This window comes from Anser anser (assembly GCF_964211835.1).
Source record: "Anser anser genome assembly, chromosome: 3".
In the NCBI taxonomy this organism is placed as follows: Eukaryota; Metazoa; Chordata; class Aves; order Anseriformes; family Anatidae; genus Anser; species Anser anser.
The window spans coordinates 42,147,351-42,170,675 of NC_139722.1; the positions used below are offsets into that span (position 1 = coordinate 42,147,351).

General features: G+C 35.0%; 1 protein-coding gene across 12 annotated transcripts in view; it reads right to left on the bottom strand.

The window, feature by feature from the left end:
* The window catches only part of EPHA7 (EPH receptor A7), a 166,507-nt gene that overhangs the window by 75,823 nt on the left and 67,359 nt on the right, over positions 1-23,325 (bottom strand). Inside the window, exon 6 of one of the 12 annotated variants that reach the window (XM_083828320.1) lies at positions 7-18,163. The exons of 10 other annotated variants lie outside the window; for them this stretch is intronic. In XM_083828320.1, coding sequence (XP_083684446.1) covers positions 18,066-18,163 — 98 coding nt within the window. In that variant the 3' untranslated portion in view covers positions 7-18,065. One more of the 12 variants, XM_083828310.1, reaches the window with a different exon arrangement.

The window sequence follows — 23,325 nt, forward strand, 5'->3', positions numbered from 1 at the left end:
AATGAATGAATCCATCATGACACGATTGTTAGGTTCTGAAGAGGCTGCTTACTAATATAAAAATCTTTGTTTATTGAAAAAGAGCAAACTACATTAAGAAGAATGCAGAACAAGCTTCCTTTAATTTTGTCCCAACTTAATCAACCAACCATTAACCTTTCATTTTATGTAGCTGTATATACTTTATCTTACAACTGAGTGTACAAAACAACAACAAGAGATACTGTGTTTGAAATTCAGTCTAATAAAAGTGTTATAAGAAACAAAAATGTTCATTAGGCTAAAATGACAGGACCAGAAATGAAGAAATTTGACATAGGAACACCAGTCTAAAGTATCTTTAAAATGACTTATGCTTTTTGTACACCAAAAATAAACACAACAAAGGTTTTCCATTTTTGTGTTTATCAACGTCTATTTTTTATTCCCAATATCCCCAAAGCAGATAAAGAAGTAGTTTTGATTTGGCAGATAGAGAGAAGTGATAATGAATAAACAAAAACTATAACAAAGAAAATGATCACACAAAAGATCAAATTTCCTAAAACTGTCTATGACTTTGGCTTCCCAAAACACAAGCACGCCCCTAGTCAACCACAGTCTTGCATTTATAAGTCCAAGAACATGTGAATACACTAGTACACAATAATTCTGACCTACACTTGCCTATCTCCTGCAGTATAAGAAGTATAAGTAAGATATTCTCCTGCAGTAAGAAGTATACTCAAACTCTGGTTGCTTTGAAGAAAGCAGCGGCTCTGGAGACAACTGTCTCAAAGTTCAAGCAACAGGAGAAAATGTGCAGGTTTTTTTTTATTAGCAACAAGTTCGGGTATTTATTATGACATTTTAATTAGTAGACTGGTTTATTTTATCAATTGACTTTCATTGTATTTTCTAGTATAGCCCATTGTTGATTCATTGATGTCCCCATAGCAGTGGTAAATCAAGTATATCAGCATACATTTGTAAAAATAATATAAATTGTTATGTCCTCACCAGAACTACAACATCTTTGCAATTATATTTTTTATGTAAAACATTTTCTTCTTCAGAACACATTGCTATTTATTTCTTTATGCATTGATATATTAAATTTTAATCTTCAGCTCCTAATCATGTCAAACAGATTATGCAAGGACATTTATTGTTTCTCAGTTTATAACAGCTAAACATTCCACCCTGCTAGTCCATTTTTCTCACTAGCAGCCCAATATTTCCACCTATTTATAGAACCTAAGTGAAATATAACAACTTTCTTAAATTGGGTAATTCTTATTGTCTCTGTTATGCACTATTTTGGAATACACTTTTGATTTTGATAACTTACTGAAAAGACTAAATCCTGCTGATATACATAAACCTGCATGGTATAGATGAATTTGCATGAAGAAAGATATGATCTTAAAACTCATATATATATATATTCCTGTATATTTCTACTTTAATATTCACCACCAGTTATTAGTGAAAACTACATCTGGATTTAGCTCAAAGTCCATCTGATAAATTTCGGTTTGATGTAAACTATGATCTGCCATGAAAATGAAATAAAGAGATGCAGCTGAGACTGGCAAAATCCTTTCTTTGACACCTGCCTTAAAAATACTGGGTTATTAAATACTGGGTTTCATTAGAAAAGAAGATCAAGTATGCTTTTAATATACTGAAATTTTAGTAAAAGTATATAGTGATTTCAGTGAAAATGTGGAGTTCCAAAAGATGGGCTTTATATTTCTATACCATGCCCTGAGGATGAAGACCTGTTTTATTAGATTTTTTTTTTACATTAGTAATGTTAGTAGAGAAAGCATTTTTGTCAAATTTCATTACACAAGAACACATCCTTTAAATTTTCATTATATTTAGATGCCACATAACAATTGTCATAATTAAGTGCTATGATAGATCTATTTTCTTGAAAAAGTAACATAAAGCACAAATTGAAAAATAATAAAAAGTGGCACAGCCTTTCCAGTTATCAGATTTATCTATCGTATACTAAACTGCATAAACGGCAGCATAAAAATATTTTTAACCAAAGTTTGTATACTTGTAGTAATGCTCTGGAGCCAGTATGGTCCAACACAATTAGTAAAGCCCTGAAACAGCATTAAAAAGCCAAAAGGCAAGATAACAATAAGCTTACTGATTCATATGTCCCCAAAAGAACTTGGTCATAACTAGGACCTCATGCCATTCCTAAGGGGTTCTGCATGTCTCCGCACACTATATCAGGGAAACTGTATTTCTCATCCTGTGGCATTAGAAAGAGTCAAACTTGTGACAAACCAACTGCCTAATAAAACATCACAGCTGTTTATCTCATAAAGCGTTATTGTCTCACCATCATTAAACTCGCATAATTATAACTTCGTTTTATGTTCCTGCCCTGCCATTGGAGTGCATGAGTGCATATGAGCTTTAACATAAGCAGATATGTGCTTTAAAAAGATGCCTCACCTATTATTAAGGTGCCTTGCTGGCACATTTTCATTTTTCCAAGACTGGACTATGATGGAAATTGGAAAGAGCCCCAGGAGATGACAGCTGAGGGGGGCTTTCTGTATTAGAGCGGTCTCCAAAGATGCCCAAACTTAAGAAAAATTACTTAGAGTTTGCACAATGCTTCATGCTGTTATTTTGTTATTGAAGGCACTGTTACATTTTAGTACACTGTGCATTCACAACCCACCAACAAAGAGGCAGCAGGCATCACTGGTCATCCAGTAAAGCAGTTTTGTTCTCTTCAGATGGTAATTTATAATACAGACATTTTATATGCCCAGAGAGATACTTTTCCTTGCTACCTGTGAAATGACAACAAATGAAGGAGTCTGCTTTGGAACATCACATGCCAAAAATGACACAAAAATTCGTTGCTTCTTACATGATAGAAATATAAACAAATGAATCTTCACTTCCTATGCACTACCCCAACACTACTGGAAGGCTCCTGGAACAGATCACTGCTGTGTCAGCACTATCCAATGTTGTATATTATGGGCATGAAGAGAAACACACTACATTTTTCTTCAGGGTCCAAAATGCACCTTCAATATTTGGGAAGAAGTTGCATGGAAAGAACAATAATATTGGGAAGAATAATCCCTCTGTAAATTCATAAATAATTATGAAACTGTTAATCCTCTAAAAATATCTAATTGAAGAAATATTGCTGAAATCAGAGATCCGTATTCAGCCCAGATATAAATGTATGAGATGTTATTAACCTAAATAGAGTAAAATCCCGTGTTGTCATAAGATTGCTATATGGTCTGGGCCACAGAAACAGTACATTTCTGTACACTTCTGTCACTTGCATATATTAAGATGGCCTTGAGGTGTTTTTTTTTTTTTTTTTTTTAAATAAATGAAAAATCAAGCTTTAAGTTGAGATCCTTGTTTGAAATGAAGTTTCACTGTCTGAATATGCCTTCTTACTTTGGACTTCCTAGCACAGTGACTCTTCCCCCACTGTTTGTGCAGTGCCTAGTGCCATGGGATAGCAAACCTCATTGTGTGCATTAGGCATAACTGTAAAATCATTCATCTACACAGAACTGTTCCATTCCTTTGGTTTCTCACTATTATTCATTTGCCCTCTCCTCTATCAAACTTCCAACTGAATGTTCTCTGTGAAATTAGAGACTACATCGGTAAATATGAACTATGCAGATTCTGAAATCTGCCAGTAAAGCATACGAGATAATTAAACATCAGCAGATGTGTGTTATTTGCTAACCAGTTCTTAAACATCAATATATTCTGGGTTATATTCTGCACTCCTCAGGCTATTTATTAAAACATAGTAATAGCAAATGTTTACCTATTTTGACATTCTTTTTTAATTATTATTATCGTTTTAAATGTTTTACTTACCCCTGGATTAAAATGATCCCTATGAGGCCAAAGTATTAAAAATTAAAGAAATTTGCTCTCAGCTGATCTAATGAAGTATCATCTCGGCTTCCAGTCATTGCTGCTTTTTAGCATCTTTGAGCCTGACATCAGTTTTGGATGCAGCTAAATGCCAACTATCCCGATAAACATGTACACTACCAGCTGTGGCTCCATCTGCTCAACTAAACATTTTCACACCAAATCTGCCGGGGAAAAAAAAATATTGTTTTTGGAGTTGGTTTGTAACAACTGAAATATTAAAATCTTAACTCCAGGTGGCCCTTCACTTTTCTATTTCTCTGATGAATATATTTAGAAGAAAACAAAACCAGCTATTTATAGCCTGCCTCAAAACCACAAAATCCAACTGAAGGAATTTGGTGCAAAAAGAACAAATTAGCAAAAAAGAAATCCAGAGCTGGTAAACCTTCACTCTGCGTCTCGTAGAACTCCCCCCATATGCCTACATGACTGTGTGACCTGACCGCTGTGCAGCAGTGGCTATACATAGTTCCCACCCCTCTGCCCCATCCCAGGGCAGACAAGGCTGGTGGTGTGTCCATCAGCCTGCTCTCAAAGCACTGCAGTTTCAAACCCAATGCTGAAATCATCAGTTTAGTATGTGAGAGCTGTGGTGTTTCAGAGACGTTTCTAAGAGAGCGTCCTCAACTATGTATCACATAGAGATCTAATTAACTACTATTAGTGTCCCATTTTTGAATATTCAAATCTTCTTGAGAAAAGTAATAGAAGTTCTCAAGAAAAGGTAAACAACACAACACTGAGTTTGGTTCTTGCTTGAATGTTCAAAATCATGTTATAAAGTTTGGCACAGTAATGAGAGGGTACTGGGAATAGTACCTGCTCCTGTGTTAGGGAAATAACTTGGACCTACCAAGACTAAACAAGGACCAAGGTTTAAACTGCACTAAGCCAATGCTTTCCATTTTCCACTCCCCTGCTGGGAATCCAACAAAAGGTGTTGGGCTGCTCTGACTCTGGTAGTGTCAATGTGCAAGCCTGAGCATCTGTTGTGAAGCTCAGGTAGCACAGTGGCTAAGCGGAAGACTAATCTTAGCCATGTGAAGCCCAAGAAGCCCATGTTTTCTTCCTTTTTTTTCTTCTTCTTTTCTCTCTCTCCCACTCTCTCTGTATCTATCTACATATATGTTTATAATTATTATTTTTTTTTTTTTAATTTTATTTTATTTTACTTCTTACTATACCTGCCAGGGCCTGTAAAATGCTCCTTCTGGGAATCCTTGACTACACATTCCAGAGTCTGGAGGCTAACCTTACATTTTCATGAATAGTTTAAAAATAATGGATACAAGTCTACTTATCTTGAACCACCAGATGATTCGGACTGGCATTTGTTTTATACGGTGTCATCTTAAAAGCAAAAACTGAGCAATTCCCCACTCCAGTTAGGGCTTTTAAACACCTTCAGTAACATAAGAAGTAAGAAAACAACAAAACAGTAGACAGTAGACGACACTGTGGCTTAAAATTCAAAGGCATCCTAGTGAAATCTCAAGAGGGATGAAAAGATGTAGTGCTTCTCTAACTTATGTTAATGAAAGCTAAGAGAAAATTTATTGAAGTGAATGGAATTTTGCCAAAATTTTCATACTAAAGAGACATCAGATACATTTAGCTCTGAAGTACTCCTTGAAAACTGAATACACTTTGTTTTAAAAAGTTTAATTGTATTTTGGATATCCCACATTCTTCTATACTATTATGAATGTTACTTATGGAAATGAAAGAAAAAAAAAATAATCATGCTGCATCTAACAATTCCTTCTAATTAAAAAAATGTCAGTCAGGAATGTGCTTCAAGTCGACATGACAAGCAATCAACAGTTTAGACTCTACATCAGAAAATTCCGAGCCTTTTTGATTCAGCATTCATATGAGCATTCATAAACCCTTCTGAGTTTATTCTCACTACAAAACTCTAGTAGACAGGAAATCCAGAAAGTTCTTCCAAATACTGGAATTAAATAATACAGATGAAAACAGTCACAAGAAGGGTGTCCAAATTCTGCATAAAGATTTACATCTGTATATTCTACCCTTCTGGTTCACTCAACAATATCTTGTCTATCTGCACTAATACAAATATAGCAGTAGAAAAAGAGTTTCAGGTAGGAAATGGTATTATATTACATTGAATAATTTTATCACCTAACAGTTCTTACTATGGAACACATTACAATCTAATACTCAGTGCTATGGAATATAACAAGTTAATACAGCTGTGTGAAAAATAAATACGCCTTTTTTTCCCTTCAAGTTTTTGAGTGAAGAAACATTACAAAGAATCTCAATAATAAGCCAAGTTGTGAGAGACAGGAGTCTCAAAAATAAGCTAATTACTATGTAGGTGTGTGTGGAGACAGAACGTGTACAAAACCCACTTTACTATGTTCTGTATTTTGAGGCTCTCCAAAAGAAGTAAAGGGAAGCAGTATAAGTCAAAGAATACGGAGAAATGGAGCATGTTTTTTTTTAATATTATTAATAATGTTAATTATTAATTCATTATTATTATATTAATTATATACTTATTAATAACAACCTGCTATTTATATATTATTAGAAATTAATTATATTAATTTAATATTATTGTGTAATCATTATTAATTATTAATATTTTATTACTATTAAAGAAAAAAAATGCATTAAAAAAAAAGAAGAAAAGATGAATATCCAGAATTGTATATAAATAAATTTGGTTTACTATTGTGCAATATCCAACATATCTGGCCTCTGGTTTACAGGAAATAATATTTAAAAAATAATCATATTTCGTAGTATTTATTTTAGTATTTTGTTATTTAGCTTCAGTGTAGATATTGCATTGTTGTATACATCTGTTACTTACAACAGAACAAAAAGTTCTGTGGAGGAACTGTCTGTCTGAGGAAAAGCTTATGAGCCATAAAATCCAGCAAGTTCTTGTAATAATGACTTCCCATCTATATATTCATATATTATAATTTGGCATATTTTCACTTTAGTCCTTTGAGTTGTACTAGTTTATAAAGCTGGGGATTTTTACAAACACAGAAGCATTCCAATAAAAATATAATACATATTTCTCATCTTTTCTTAAGGATTGGAGGAAAAATTAATATAACATCCAAGTTGGAAATTGCCTTTTTTGTTTTAACTATACATGTTTCTGTGTAACTTTATCAAGACAGAGGCAAGTCCAAGGAATTTGCATCACACAGGGAAATAAAGCAATATTTTGATAGTCATCAGATCCTCCAGGAATTAATTTCAGAGACTTTGATGCAAACTCTAATGCCATATGCCCTCTCCTACAGATAAGCCTTATATTTACTGTGAAGAAATCTACTGGAGAACTTCCAGCAGTGAAGCTATAAAGCACTAGGGTTTGAGATAGCCTTTTAGATATCTGGAACCAGACCAGAGAGTCTCGAAGATAAGAGCGGAGACTGAAGTTAAGACTAATTCTCTAAAAAGCCAATGTCTGATGTGCTCATGGTAGTCTGAGTTGTTACAATCTTCTGTATTAGATAACTTTCCCTACCCTATAAAAACTTATGTTCAGTTACACTGTGTAGCTCTTATCCAACAGAGAAGCAGTAAATGCACGAAGCCAGTTCAACATCCATTGGGATGAGGTGCACTCTCCTATCCAAACAGGAAAGATGGACAGCTTTATTTACCGGATGTTACTGTGTGGAAGCTTTAGTGTCAACACTGAATACAAAAGTACTCCTACAATTATGGACTGCAGTGATCAAAAGAGGATATATACCTTCCACTAAGAGCAACTGTACTGGGCCTGGAAACTCACTGACATGTTTTCTTCTTACTAGTACCATCTTGGTCTCATCTGGGTTTATTTTCAACTAACTGTTCTTCATCTCTAAGCTGTTTTCTTTCAATCAGTTGCCACCATAGTAAAACAGGAATGGTCACAGGTCACAAAGTATAAAAGGAAGTGCATATGATCTGCATATTTTTCAAACATACCATCCAACATGTTCACACAGTATCTCAGTATAGATACAAGAAAGAGCTAGCAATAAAACTGATTCTTGAAGAACACCAGGAAGAAGAACAGAAAGGCAGTCTGCCCTGACTACTTGTTGAATGTGTTCATCTGGGAAGAATGCCAATCATTTTACTGAATTACTTTGGATCCTGCTACTTCTCTCAAGCAAGAAAGTATTGTCTTGTGATCAACCATGTTAAATGACTCAGATATGTCTAAAGGGACGAGAATAAATGTCTGTCCTCTCTCCACTGGCAGGAGTAGATTGCCTATTACACATGACACTATAGCCGTTTTTTGCCCTGGTTTAAATTCAGATTTTGCTGGATCTAGGATTTTATCTTAATTTAGGTAATGCAGCTGGCCTTTGGCTAGCTTCTCTATGAGCCTGCAAAGAGTTTCACAATTATTCTGTCTGTATATCAGGACAGACAAAAAGAGATGATTACAGTTAGCTCTAGGGTGAAATGTGGAAACTGTTATAAAGCACATGGAAATGCTATACAAAGGTTTCAGACAGGAAATGAATAGCTAATCCAACTGAAGCTACAGGGAGAATGAGAGGGATGTGAGACATAATTATTCAAACTGGAATTTGTTCAGAACACTGAGGTTAACACCTCTCCTCCTGCAAATTGTGTCAAGGCTATAGCTGACAGGACTTCAGGTTTTTATTTCATTTGAATAGGAACAAATCCAACCACAAAATTCTTTTTCCTACAAGGGACAATGGGTTCAGTATACTGCAGTAAGAAAGAACTATCTTCTGAATCATCCTTAGCACTTCTTTCAACATCTGGATCTCACTGCAGGTATCCCATTCAAGTAGTTACTCAGCATAACCTTATGTTATGCTAACCTGTTTGATAAGTGGAAAGAAACAGCTTAAAGATGTATAACTACAATGAGCATGAGTCAAATAACCATATAATTTAATCCTGACAGCTAACTAGCTAAATAAATAAAAAGTGAACTAAATAGTTCACTAAATAGTGAACTAAACATTGGAGAATACACCCCAGAAAATTTCTAGGTTGTTTCTTTAAGCTGAAATAGGAGCAATAAGTAGACGAATGCAGATTATTAAAACTCATATAAATATACAGTCACACATATATAAATAATCAATTTTATGATGTTCAAAAGCTGTACAAAAACTACTATATTTTTGTGGGATTTTGCTGATCTTTCAAGAATGACAGATCAATCTGTTAAAGGAAGAAAAATGGATTGAAAACCCACAATATTTTAAAAGGTAATTCCTTTCAAGCTCAACCTTTTTGACACATTAATTATGAGCAGCAACGGAGAACTCCATTTCGTTTTCTATTTAAGCTTTAATAATGATATATAATTAAAAAATGTACATAAGCAACTGGTATTAACCACATTTTTTCAGAAGTAGCCTCTACTTTTCAATTCTGTGTTTTTTGTGTCTAAAATCATGGTTTCAGAGATGCTAATTGTTTACATGTCCAATGGCACTTCAGCTTTACGGTAACTACCCTTGCCAAGAACTCTGGCTGGTGTCTGCTCTGTTGCATCCCTGAAGCCTGACGGATTCAACTCAGTGCAAAGTGAACTTGTTTCCTATTGCCACCGTTTCCTGCCTAAGCTTTTGAAAGGAACAATTCCCCACAGATCACTGTGGAATATCAGGCCATGGGCATTAGTCAGTGGGTATCCAGCACCAGAAACATTCAGAGAACACACATTTTAAAACATTGGTTGTATTTCAACGCCAACAGGCAATTATGTCATGACTTACAATCTGCACCCTTACAGACCCTCCTCCGGGGGCTTCACGACATAGAATAAGTTTATGACCCGCTGCAAAATACCTCCTTATAATGGCATTCGAAACTTCATTTTAGCACCTTGATTACGAATGACATGCTGCTTGTTTCATTCCCGTTAAGGTGCTGAGTCATTAGCAGCACAACATATAAAGGTAGAAACTTTTCAGATGTTAGATACATAACATTAAAAAACTAAGACAAACATAGTCTTCCAAAGAGTACCTTACATTTAAAGATAGTACAAAGGACTATGCTATTCTTATTATATGTAACAGAAAATCATCTAGTTCCTATGCAATACAGAGTAAGGCAAAACTTGTTTACAATGCATTATAAGAATGAGTTACTATTAAGGACAATAATTTTTTCTGATGATTTTAGGGCTACAAAGATGGTGAAGAGGGGAAGACATATGAGGAGTGGCTGAAATCATTTGGTTTGTTCAGCCTGGAGAAGAGTAGACTGAGGGGAGGCCTCATGGTGGCCTGCAGCTTCCTCATGAGGGGAGCGGAGGGGCAGGCTCTGAGCTCTGCTCTCTGGGGACAGCGACAGAACCCGAGGGAACATGATACTAAATCATTAATGGGTTAATATAAACATTAAATAAATAAATAAATAAAATTAAATCTTCTAACTTTAGTACCACTCTAAAGTAGTATTTTGGAGTACTCCTTTTACTGACTAAAACATAATCAAATGATTTGTCCTCCTACACATTATAAAAAAAGCAGTGTTTTGGTTAAAAATGGTTAAGTCAGAATACTGTCAAATATATTTGTAGTATCATTGATGCAGAATTTACAGATTCTTAAAAGTTAACAAATAAAACATTCATTTAAAACAAACAAACCGGTGATAAGCCCTTGCTCTCCTTCTAAATTTATGCTATCCAATAAAACAACACAGACTCTATGCTTTATCACTTCTGACATCAATATTAAAACAGCTACACAAACTGCCATCATTGCTTATACATCTTTTCCATCTGTTTCAATGAGAACAGTGTCCCCCTTGTTTTTTGCCCTACAAGTAGCTATTTCATCATCTCCAGTTCACATACCATTTTCTAAACTTCTGCAATCTCAACAAAAAGATTTTGCTTTTCTATGCCTAACCTCTTTTAAGCAATAAAAAATTCCCCCATCAAATTACAGATGAAACATTTCTGAGAAACCAGAGAACATAACAAAATAGAAAGTATTTTCCTAATTAAAAATGTGGAAGTGGAAGGGTACTTTGGGATCACTGTGTCCGTTTACCTGCCATCTCAGTCAACCACCTGGTATAATTCCTTCCAAAAGAATGACTAAGCTCCATCTTAAAATCAAATTATATCTCCCACTACTCCCATCAAAAGACTGCTCCAGTATCTCCCTGCTCTGATGGTTAGAAAACTTACAATTTCCAGCCTAAATATCTCATGTTACTAAATCAACCACTTGCTTTTACTAGTCAGTTAATTAAGCTGGCATTTCATTCGTGATTTTTCCCCACATTCCCTCTCAGTGGATTTGATGGGGTCTGAATGGGGTCTGAATAGTAATCAGATGGGGTTTCAGATGGAGTGTGAATAGTAATCTGTGGCAGCAAGGAGTTTCCCTTTGCTGTTCCTGTTGAATCTGTCACTTGAAAGAAGGGTAAGAACAGGGGAGGAATAAAATTAGGCACTGCACATAAACATGATTCTGTGGCCTAAAAATTAGGGTATTCCTAGAGAAAGGATGAATGAAACACAGTTAAACTAATTAGTTAAAGATGGGAACCAAACCTGACTCCCATATCACAGGCTACAAAATAAGACAGGAGGAGCATTTGTGACCCATAACACCTCATTAACAAAAGGCTGGGCCTGATCTTTTCTCTAAAAGAGCATGGATACTGGCACACTCACCTCTGAACAGTTTTTTTTGGCTCTCAGTATATGCCAATGACCAATTAAAGGCAGAAGGAAATGAATTATGTTAGTTTTCAACAAACTAACTTCAACAGCTTTTCTTCCAGCATGTTTCTTCTGAACACTACTCCTGAGACACCTGACTTTCTACACGCACCACAAACAGGGAGCTGAGGGTGAAAATTAATATTATTTTTATTCCCTCCTAAATATGGGCTACTGATAAAACAATCCTATTCTCGCCTGTGCTCAAAACAACACTCCCATTGTTTCCTTTACATGAGATCTAGGAACCGTGCAACCACACTAAAGAGTAGCAGGAAACTATTCCCTTGCCTTCTGAACACTCATGCCTGCATTATGAGTGCAGGACTCAGCACTCAGATCATTTCAAGCACTCTGTGTCTTTTCTTTTTCACCTATGTAATGGAGCTAATTAGTACTTTTATGTAGAATTAAACTACCTCTTTGAGGTTTCTCCAGGCTGTTACGGGCTCACAGGGCTGAAGAAGCGCAGTAAAGATCATCTTTGGGGAGTCCATGTTGTACCCACGCTGAAGACTAAGTTTTATTTTCTATGTGGCTAACCTTGGACTTCTCATAACCAAAGAATTCTGTTAAACTTTAAAATATAAATGATTTCATACTTCTTAAGTAAAATCTAAGCAAATTATTTTGTGAAATTCAATCTAAAGTATAAATATCCATTAAAAACAAACAAACAAACAAACAAACAAACAAACCACAACTGATCTGTAGTCAAATGCCATTAATCAACCCATTACCAAGCCTCTGGTTTCAAGTTTCTCTTTATTTTTCAAAGAGCAATGGAAGACAGTAATGCAAGAACAAAAATACAGCAGCTAATGCCACAAAAGTGAAGAAGTTACTTTCAACTCTTATGAGTCTGAGCCTCATCTATTTTATTTTTTCACAGGTAATCTCCACAGATATTACACTATATTAAATCTGCACCACTGACATATTTATCTTGAGATTTTCTATGTATGCTCATGACAAGAAAAAAAAAAAAGAAAAAGAAAAAAAAAATTCCCCAAGATGTTTCATATGATGAGTACATGAGTAGTTTTTAATTCACAACCTTGTACCAAAGTCTAACTACTTGCATATTTTGCTGTAAGAGATTTGTCTGGTAGTACTTCAAATTTATAACCTATAATAATAATAATAATAATAATAATAAAGGCTTTTATCCAGTGTAAAACCTGTAATTACTTTACCTGTATTTTTTTTCTCTCTCTACCCTCCCCCCGCAATGGATTTAATAATATAATTAGTGTTGGTCACCTAACATGATCATTTCCCAAAAGGTCAAAATATACTTTATAATGGTAATTTTAGGTGTTCTTATTATGAAATTGCATTTGAGACAATTCAGTGCAATAATCTATAAATGAGCATAACAGATTTATGGCAGGTTTTCCTACACTAGCCTGCATTTCAGTGCAATATGTGGGCAGAAGAAACTGTGAGCAGTTTTATGTCCAAAATTTCTAGAGTAAAATATAACAATTATTATTCTGACTGGAAATGGATACAAATTATGGAAAAAACATAAAACCCTCAAAGAATTTCCATTAAAAAAAAGGTGAAACAAAAGATTCTCTGAGATTTTTAGTAGCTTGCATACATGCAAATAATAACTAGTGATGTCTATGAAGTCATAAATAATATTGTCAAACAGAAAATATTTGTAGTTGAACAGATAAGTCAGAAGTGGTATCACCTACTCACTTCAAGGTTAAAAGAGTACTGCAAATCCATATAGGTCCCTGATGATCGAGGTAGGATTAACATATTTTCACCTTCCCTAATAGAACTGCTTTGGTACAAAATACATTGTTCTGTGCTGTCATGATGTATGGCTCACATTTAGAAATCTGACAGTTTAGGAGTGCATTATGGAATTACATTAAACTGAATACATTTTTGTGCTGCACAGGAGAAGATAAAGAGGCTCCAATTTCTGTCTTCTTTTTAAAAAATAATGGTTTTGCTCTATTTTCTTACTACAATGGTGTAAAAAAAAAAAAAACACTGTAGTATTTACTGGACTAGTAAGTTCTATTCTCTCTGTTTCAAAAAACATGTGGAAGATGTAACTCTATTCCATACAAATCCTAACTGCTTTACAAGAATATGAACTATATTAATTGATAGTGGTGTCAGCTAAAACCCTTATTTATAAGAGCAATAACATTAATTTTGAAAACCTTTGGAATTTGACTTGTAAGTGAATTGCAATGTTTTAACTTCTACGCAATATTAATGAGTTAAGTGATTGTAAAATGCCAAGAAAAGAGGGAGAAGAGAAGGGGCAAGGAGAAGGGCTGGAGAAGGGAAAGGAAAGAAGATTAGAAAAAAAACATCGAAACTTCAGGTTAGACCATATATGGGTAAGGATTCCTTAGTCCTATGGTGACAGGATAGTGCAAAGTTGGCCATAAATCTCTGGAATGTGTAGACAAGGAATTCATTTAATAACTTTATCCATTCTTGATAGTTCTGCCTTTGCTCATCATCACATGGGGTTGTGGGAAACTGTGCTCAGTGTTTGTCTCTAAAATTTACTCTGTGGTAGCCACTTTTATTAAAGGTTTGAATTTGCTGAATGTCTACAGTTTTATTTCTGGACTACGACTGACTTTATTCCAAAGCTGTATTCCTAATGAAAAATAAAAATAACAAAATTGGTCCCCACAATTTAGTATTGTCAGTTGTCCTTTGCACATATTTTTGTTTGATCTTAGAAAACCATCAGATTTAAAATTGTTTACCCCAGAGCAATTACAACAAAAGCTAAAAATCATATGCCCATATTTTTGAACAACCTCTTGAGCTTTAATGGTGTTGTGATGTGGCAGAAAGGTGACACCTAAGTTTTGGAACACTGTCAGTATAAAAAAAATCCTAAGGTATTTTTACACAAAGATATAGAGCAATGGTGCTGGTTTCCATAAAATCATTTCTCTCATTTGGAGTTGTGGGGTGACATAAAATATGAGCCATGAAAGAGAACTTTAATGTGACCAGTCTTGTTATTTTCGAGTACTATGTGAGCAGCTTATTAACTGCAACAAGAACAGATCTTCCCAGGTGCAATTAGGCAATGGAGGAATGCATCAATATTACAGTTTAAAACCTGCTATATTAAAGACCTGCTTTTGTCCCATGGGATACTTATCTAGAACATTGCATAAGGAATCATAAGGATTAGGTTGCCAATAAAATGTCATAATGATTAGTGATTAAAAGCAAAGTTCCAGCAAGAACAAACTATTTCAGAAGGGTCACAATCTCAGGATTTTTAAATAAACGTATATTGTTAAAATATCCTTAAGGGCTAATCCTGCTATCTGCTCACTGAATCCTCCAGCCAAACTCCACAAGACCCAAGTTTTCTTAAAAAGCTGTTGATATACTGTACTAGTCCTGTTTACAATCTCTCTTTCATTACAGTTCCCAGGGAAAACATAGAGGGACAAAAAAAGTCTGTCAAGGGAAGTTTACAGGTATTCCGGTCAAGAAGAATTTAGCCATTTCTGAACAAAGAAGACTAGCAGCTCTAGATTAACATGAAAAGAAGCGTTTAATTCCATTATACATTATAACAAGAAAAAAAAAAAAGCAGGAAGATTAATAACTTCAACCTATCTTAGCACTTCTATAGCCACTAGCAAAATAGTATCTATACACAAATGGATTTTTCTTCACAATGCTCCTTTGATGCAAGGAAGTCCCATTATCCTCATTCTTCTCAAGAAGAACAGCAGCATGAAGAGATTAAGTCATTTATCCAAAGTAACACAAGACGCCTATGGGACTGACTGTAATTTATCATGGATCTCCAGAGCCCCAGTCTAGTGCCTTAACCAGTAGACCATTCTTTGTCTCAACTGACAAAGCTGCTGTACATTACCTTAAATGACCTTTCAAAATGGCTATCTTGTACATGCTTTTTGCTCTGTCAGCATTCTAAAAGTTGTTAAAGCCACAGTCTTGAAGAAAGACTAATTAAGCACCCTGTACCTTGTCTCAACATCAGTTGTGACACTGGAGAACACAAATACTTTTCAGACCAAATATTGTATTTCTCTTCAAAGTTAGCAGCAAAGCTAAAGCTTGGCAGCTGGCAAAGATCCTTCATGCTCTGCAAATGACCATACTTTAATAAAGTTCTTTTGAGTTTTCTTTTTTAAGGCTTTTTATGTTCCTGTGACTGAAAACAGTTACTATAATAGCATTATGGAAATCTAAATATACATGTCAGGAACCATTACTTGAGTACTAAAATATGTTCTTTCCTGGCAAACTGCAAGCAAAACTAAAGAGATCAGTTTATCATTTAGTAAAGCTGCAGGAAAAAAAAAAAAAAGTTGATTTTTTTCTTTTTATATGTATGAGACTGGCAATCATTCTAGGACACTGGGTCACAAATTAATTAAAATATGGTATTTAAGGAATAAACTACTGAAGTAGTTTATTCTTTCTTTATCCAGAGAATATGTACAATTACAAATTCTCTCTGGTGGTACATCAGCAATGTAAAATTCTCCAGCTACTGCATTCACCTGAAGGGATCATTACCAGGAGTGAAAAGTTTACTAGGTCACACTCCTTTTATCTTACCTTCTCTTTTGAGTGACTTCCAAAAGCACTGCTTATGATGATGTTTATGAAAAAGAAAATGAACTGAGATCATCATTTAAATTCCACACAGTTCACAAACAACTGTCATATGGTAACAATTTTTGGTCACTGCTTGGGTTGACTGAATTTGAATTAGTGACCTAAAGGTGAAAGTTTCTGGGTTCCAGAATCAATCTCCATACTGTTCATTGTCTTCATTTTCTGAAGTTCAAAGTGGTAGAAGCGAGACTTATATGGCCTCTGCTTTTCATCTAGTTAAATATTTTCAGATTTTTTTCTCTTAAAATATTTCTAAGCATAAGACACAAATATACTAAATTTTCTCATATGTGGAAAACTTACAATCAAATTAATAATAACAATTATTATTATTATTATCATCATTATCATCATTATTATTATTATCGATAACACTCCATTAAATATGAAAGCACATTTTCTGGTGGGTAATCAAATTTTGATATTAAAGAAGTCCTGCAAACAGTAAAGAAGAAGCAGTGCTACAACTTCAATACTGCCTTTGTAAAACTGCTTATTTTAAGAGGTTTTAGTAAGGATATTAAGGATATCAAGCAGCTTGTTTTGGCTAACTTAAAATGATGACAAGAAAGAAAAATCTTGCTATCTTAAGATTTCATAATTTCCTTTACAAATTTCATACTTTCTTAATTCTATTGGAAAACATTTTTCTAATTCAACAAATCTGTTCTGTACTCAATAAATGAACCTTAAATAAAGCACACATTCTTATCAGCTTCTGCTGTAGAGTACGTTTATTTCCATAGTCTAGGAAATGGACCTGTGAAAATTCACATGGAATTCTCAAGTGTATTTGAGGTAAGATGTTTCTGTCAAAACCTTTGTAAAATTTAACCTGTAAAAAATGTTCTTTGCTGGGTGGAAAGGGAATTGAGAGGAAACAGAGGAGATAAGACACTTTCACAAAAATTGCAAAGCAAGTTCAAAAATAGACATAGTATGTCTAAAGCATAGGCAACTGAATGAAACATTCTCACTACAGTATTATTTATTTTCACTCATGGAGACAGTTTTTGTTCAGCTTTCCAAATACCTTAACTCTTTACCATTTTTAATGAGACAGGCATGAGAAAAAATAATAACAACTTCTACAAATTTATTACCAGGATATTTAATCTGCTGATTCAAAAGTACATTTTTAAAGGTCTGTCTTTCACCCACAGAGCAATGAAACACAAACCTGAACGCAATTGCAAATTCCTGTTCTGATATTGGGAGGAATGCATCAGCTTTACAAAGAAACTTTGGCATACGGAGTTCATACTGTAAAAGCTATACATTTTTCAAGAGTGAAAAATTATTTTTGTTACCTAGTTTCACAATATGGTAACTATTTCTTCAGAGACTGATTGACTTTTATGATCTTTGCTATTTTATCATTGTATTATCCACCATTTTCTACCAGTGCCCATTCCTGCTCTACATTGTGCAAATCTTAGCTGTGGCAAGCAAAGCAATCAGACCACAACATAAAAAAATAAAAAGGGACCCACGATTTGTTTCATGGCCTATTTGGTTTAAAAACAAACCCAATGCCCGTTCAAGCACATATAATTCAGAAGGCCTGCCTGCCAGCAATAAAGACTGAAATTGGATACTTTGTGAGATTAATTACCTAGATAGGGCATGATAATGCTAGTCAAATGGGAAGGTAATTAAAGTGCACCTTCCATGAAAATTATTCATTGCTGATGGATCAGGTGACAGATAAATCAAAAGGCACTTAAAAAAAGCTACAGGTTAACTTGTGGAAGGCCTTTCCTCCCTGCCAGTTGCAACAACTATGGCTGTTGAGTGCAGCTCCACGGTGTCGTTCCCATCCTAAGACAAAAGGCAGGACTGTAATGCAGCCTCTGAGAAAGAGGAACCCTTAGAGAAGTTATCAGCATTGTGCCTGCAGACAAAGGGTCAGCTAGAGTGGAACCAGTCAGCTGGCACTTTTCGGATTACAAGAACTCTCTGCTTGTATCCCATAAAGGAGTATTGCAACCGTAAAAGGCAGCAAGTGATGAATTAATAAGTTGACTAGTCCCCTGGGTGCAATCCTTATAAATGGAGGACATGCTGCGGTAATCAAACGGGGTTATAAATTGTGTACATTGAATGGCACAAAATACGTCTCACTTCATCACCATTAAGTCAAGACTTCCTGAATTTGTCATTAACTCTTTAACTTCAATATATTTATTTAAACAGTAAAAGTAAGAGAAAGAGCTTACAATAACAAAAGGGCAACTGATACTACCCAGTGGGATATACAGTCTAATGGAGATCAGTGACTCTTTATAAAGCGACAGGGGTCAAACTGCACTCCTTTTACACCAAAGGTGCCCTTGAGATGTACTGATTAAGTTGAAAACATTCAACTAAATGCATTTCTGAACACAGAAAAAATAGAGGATCAAGTCAGATTTTATTGCTTGCTTGTGCAAATTTCTAAGCATTTGTTCCCTAATTGAAAAAAAAAAAAATTTTACATGAGTAAGTATTTCTCAGATTTTAGAGGAAATGTCAAAACTATCTTTCTTTGGATGTAAAATTTGATGATTAAAATGTGCGAAAATGAATAACTGAATAATTACCTTCTTATCTCAATGGATTTTTGAGATCACAACTCTTTAGGTTGTGATCTAACTTTTCAGTGGAAGTTAAATGAAAAGAAAATTTATTCTATCCTTTTCTTTATTTTAAAAGCAGTAAATAGCCATTTTGAAGGCCTTAGAAGCCTACCAGGTTTAAAGAAAAACCTAAAACTGCCTTTGAGTCAGAGCACAAATAAGCAAGAAGACCTTTGAAATCCTTTACTTAATTTCTTCTCTCCAAAATATAATTAAGGTTTTCCCAGATTTTGAAACAACAATTCTGCATGTTTCATAAATAACTTCTAAACTATTTTTTGTGTCCTCTGATTTTTTTTCCCTTCCCTAGGCCTCATAGCAAGTTGTTGAAATGAAAATTTAAATGAATACTGAAAACTAATGTAAACTTTGAAAATATGAAGTCCAAACCAAAACCCTTTTTGTATATCCAATGTTAAACCATAAACAAATTTCAAAACAGAATTTGTGGCACTGAGCATTACTATTCCCAATCTGCATAAGTATTCTGTATTCACAGGAGTCTATAAGAAAAGAGGCTTGGTAACCATTCACTATCTTCACCATACTTGGCAGCTGTGGTGTTTCCCCCAGGAAAGTAGTTTTTGCTGATTTTGTGCATAGTTTTGTCACTTTAAGATTAGCCTATTACAGTACTTTCCAAGAAGTTAAATTTTATAGACCTCTTAATCTATAAATACAGCTCAGTAAACTTAGTGAGCTTAAACTATTAAACTAAACTGTGGTAGAGTTGAGGATGGGGTATACACACACGTTTGCTCATGCTGTTAGTTCATTAGCATGGTTAGCCTGTTGGGCACGGATTTAGTTTAGCTGCCTCCCTGCTAGGCAATGTTCAGACACGAGTCTACAGTTAGAATGGGCCGAGATTCTTCCCTGGTGGGAAACCTCAATGTAGACACACAGTTTGGGGAGATAAACAGGTATAACTTTGCAAGCATTAGCCCTGACCATGGACCCTGGCCTTATTTGTGTGGGCATAGCTTTTGTAAACATGGAATGCATGATGCTTTAGGGTTTCACTGCCTGTCTGCTAGTATCCAAGGAGCATTTGAGCTCTTGGTTTTGATTTATAAATGGCTAAGCAGGATGAGACTTTTCTGACTGAGAGATCACCTCCATCCTTTACTTCTCCTGTAGTCAGCAAAGGTGCGAAAGGTAGTTTACTCTTTGGCATCTAGAAATTACTCTCTAAAGCATCACAACCGCGATAATATTCTGGGAGCCTGAGGTACCTTCTAGGGCAAAGGTTGAAAAACTGCTCCCAGGAGGATGGTGAAGGAGCTCACTTACTCTAATTTATTGCTCATGGAAGGTTATCTGTTTGTAATTATTCTGTGCCACTGCACGGCTCAGCTAATTTATTGCCTACACAAATGTATATAATGCTGATGGGTGGTCATCACTGCATTATTGTAGGTAAGATAAACTGTAAGGCACCTGCAGCCCACCTAATGGAGGCTCTTAACTGCTATTAAAGTAGAAAGAAAGCATAGAATAAATAATTTACATTTTTGAAACTTTTTAACATTAGTGCTATAAACTGTAATCAAATGAAATAACCCTAAAGACACACCTGTACGTGCATATCCTCACTAAATATCTCAGCTAATTCTGCCAATGGTAAAAAAGCTTCAAACAGTCTTAGTAACTTGAATTACTATTAGAACTAGCAAACTATTTTTTAAGGAGTCTTAAAATCCTGAAGACAATAAATTATATTTTAATGTACTTGTTAAGTATTTTATTGAAAATAAAAAGAATCATGTAAATATTTACTGTTAACACTGTGGCAGAAATTAACATTTGCATATATGGGGGCAGGAGGAAGGGGGCATTCATGGCATTTTACTTTTGGCAGTTAATTTAGGTGACTAAATAGGGAAGGTAATCTAAAGCTTCCTCTGTAATTAAGGATGAGTCAATGCACAATTCCTAAATTTGGCTTCTGTTCCAAATCACTCCCTAAAGAAACCTATCAATCTCCACTGATTACAACAATGTAAATATCCACCAAAGATTTAAATGCTAATGTTTAATGCCAACATCAAAGAGCAGAATGTTTAGTCCTAAAATGTTTCATGAGATTAAATCTACACAATATAAAGAACAATGACAGGTTTTCATTTTCATTGCTAGTTAAGCTGCAATACAAATACTTAGAACTAAGGGTGAAATTCTGATTTCAGCTACACAGGGGAATATTTGGAATAATTCCACAGGAGGTCCACAGAGACAGATCATTAGAGCATTGGCTCTGAAATATTACCACTGAATTCCTCATTTCACAGGCTTGATTAGAGACTCTATGAACTTAAATAGACTCTTTAGCAAAGTAAATGGCATTTCTCCACATAAGCATCCGAGTTTACTGGCTCTGAATCTGGCCTGCTGACTCAGCTGCTACTATGAAAAGAGCTTGGGTGCTATGAAGAAAAATGAGCACTCTGTGACACAGTAGGAAATGCGGTACTCAAAAAGGAGAAACACTTAGATGACAGAGACTATCAGAAGGAGAGATGCTAGACACATCCATCAGCAAGTCTGAGAAAGAAGATACAGAAACTTGAGGGTCTGCTTCTGTAAATGCAAACATGAGTGGAAACTCTGGATTCAGTGGACAATCCTGTACAACTATGAACTGTTGAAGCATAGGTGAAAGTTTAGGAGAGCCATTCTTAAAAAGAAAAGCTATGAATAACAATGGCAGGACCTGTTCTTACAGGTCAGTTCAGAGGAAGTGAGATCTGGCTTAAAAAGTCTGGAAAATACAGTAGAAGAGAAATTAACAAAAATAAGCTGCAAATATGCATATATATGTGTATGTGCATCTCCTCCTCTTATCCTCTGTCTTGTTGTGCTTTTACATAGCTGAAAGAAGATGGAAGAAAGATAAGAAACACCCCATTTTGCACTTTTCAGAATTCTTTCATTAACATTAGAAAATTCCAGCAGTTTTGTGAATAATTTTCTTACAGTTTTCTGTGTTTCAAGTGGATTCACTTACATCCGATACAGGATTTATCTCATTCAGTATGGTACAGGTCTTCACTGGACTGCTAACTTCATGTAGGAGTCTAAGATTTCTACCGTTCTGTCAAACGTAGTTAAAAATGATCAAAAAATGTTGAAAGGAGATGAAAGAAAATTGTCCAAAGAGATACACAGATAGCACACTCACACAGCCTGGTCTCTTTAGGAAACTGAATTAAAAATAGCCTTTTCTATATTAGCATGAATACTAAAATGGCCTAAGTCATATGAATTATCCTGCTTGCTGTGTAGATTATCCTGAAAATTTAAGAGTACAGATGAAAAATCAGCAAGTTTGGGGGTTTAAATTACAGCTGTCATTTAAGCCTGCTTTATTTTGTAGGTTGCTATCACAGTCTTAACAAACTACCTTCTGGAAACATAAAATGCAGTTTGTTATAATTTGAATTTAGGACATTTATATCGGTTGAACAATAAGAAGATTTCTGTGTCATTTTCATGAACATGATTTAGTTGACTTATGTTCACAGGCAGACATAGTTATGTAACACATAGCTCAGACAAATGGCTCTGTTCTTTATCTTCTCTATTCTACTGTAGTTAATGACCAAATATTGTTAAAAATTGGGACACTAATTATCTGATGTCGACATGTTATGGATAATTAAGAACTGCTCACTCTGAAGCCACGCTAATTGTTTTTCACAGGTCTCCTTCTCTTGTCCTTGTGTCCTCAACAAGGCAAGCAGCTACAGGTTTGTGCGTACATCTCTGTCACGTACTTTGTCACAGAACATACATCATCCTTTCTGGCTCATCCCCGATTAATTTTGCTGGCTTGCAGCAATTATCTCTCCCTTTGTGACTGACCTCCTGGTAAATGGAGTGCATGATAGCTGGGCAATTTTTTCCTGTGTATTTTACCACTTAATTGATCCTTGTTGGCTGCCCACAGTAGCATATACTAAACTTAAGTCATAAAATGGTTGAAATTGAGAGAAAGTGGTTACCATGTTTTAACAATTGTAGTTGACAGCTGTAAAAATCAGATCTTGATAACATTCTCTCATTTACCCTATTACTTGGATCAGTTGGTTAAAGCTGTTAATGATCCGCTTGGATCAATGTCTTTTGCTTGTAGCTATAATTTACTGCATTGGTGGATTAGTACAGGTGTTTTCATAGATAGCTCTGCATCATTCCACCAGACTGCTGTCTGCATCAAATTTGCTTCCATTCATCACTAACAAAGCAAAGAAAAAAATAATCAGCATCTCCTATCTTAACGTTAACTATTGAACTGAGGACAACATTTTTATTGTAGTCAATTTGCAGGCTTCAACCATGGTTTCCTCAGTAAATTGCCCTAAG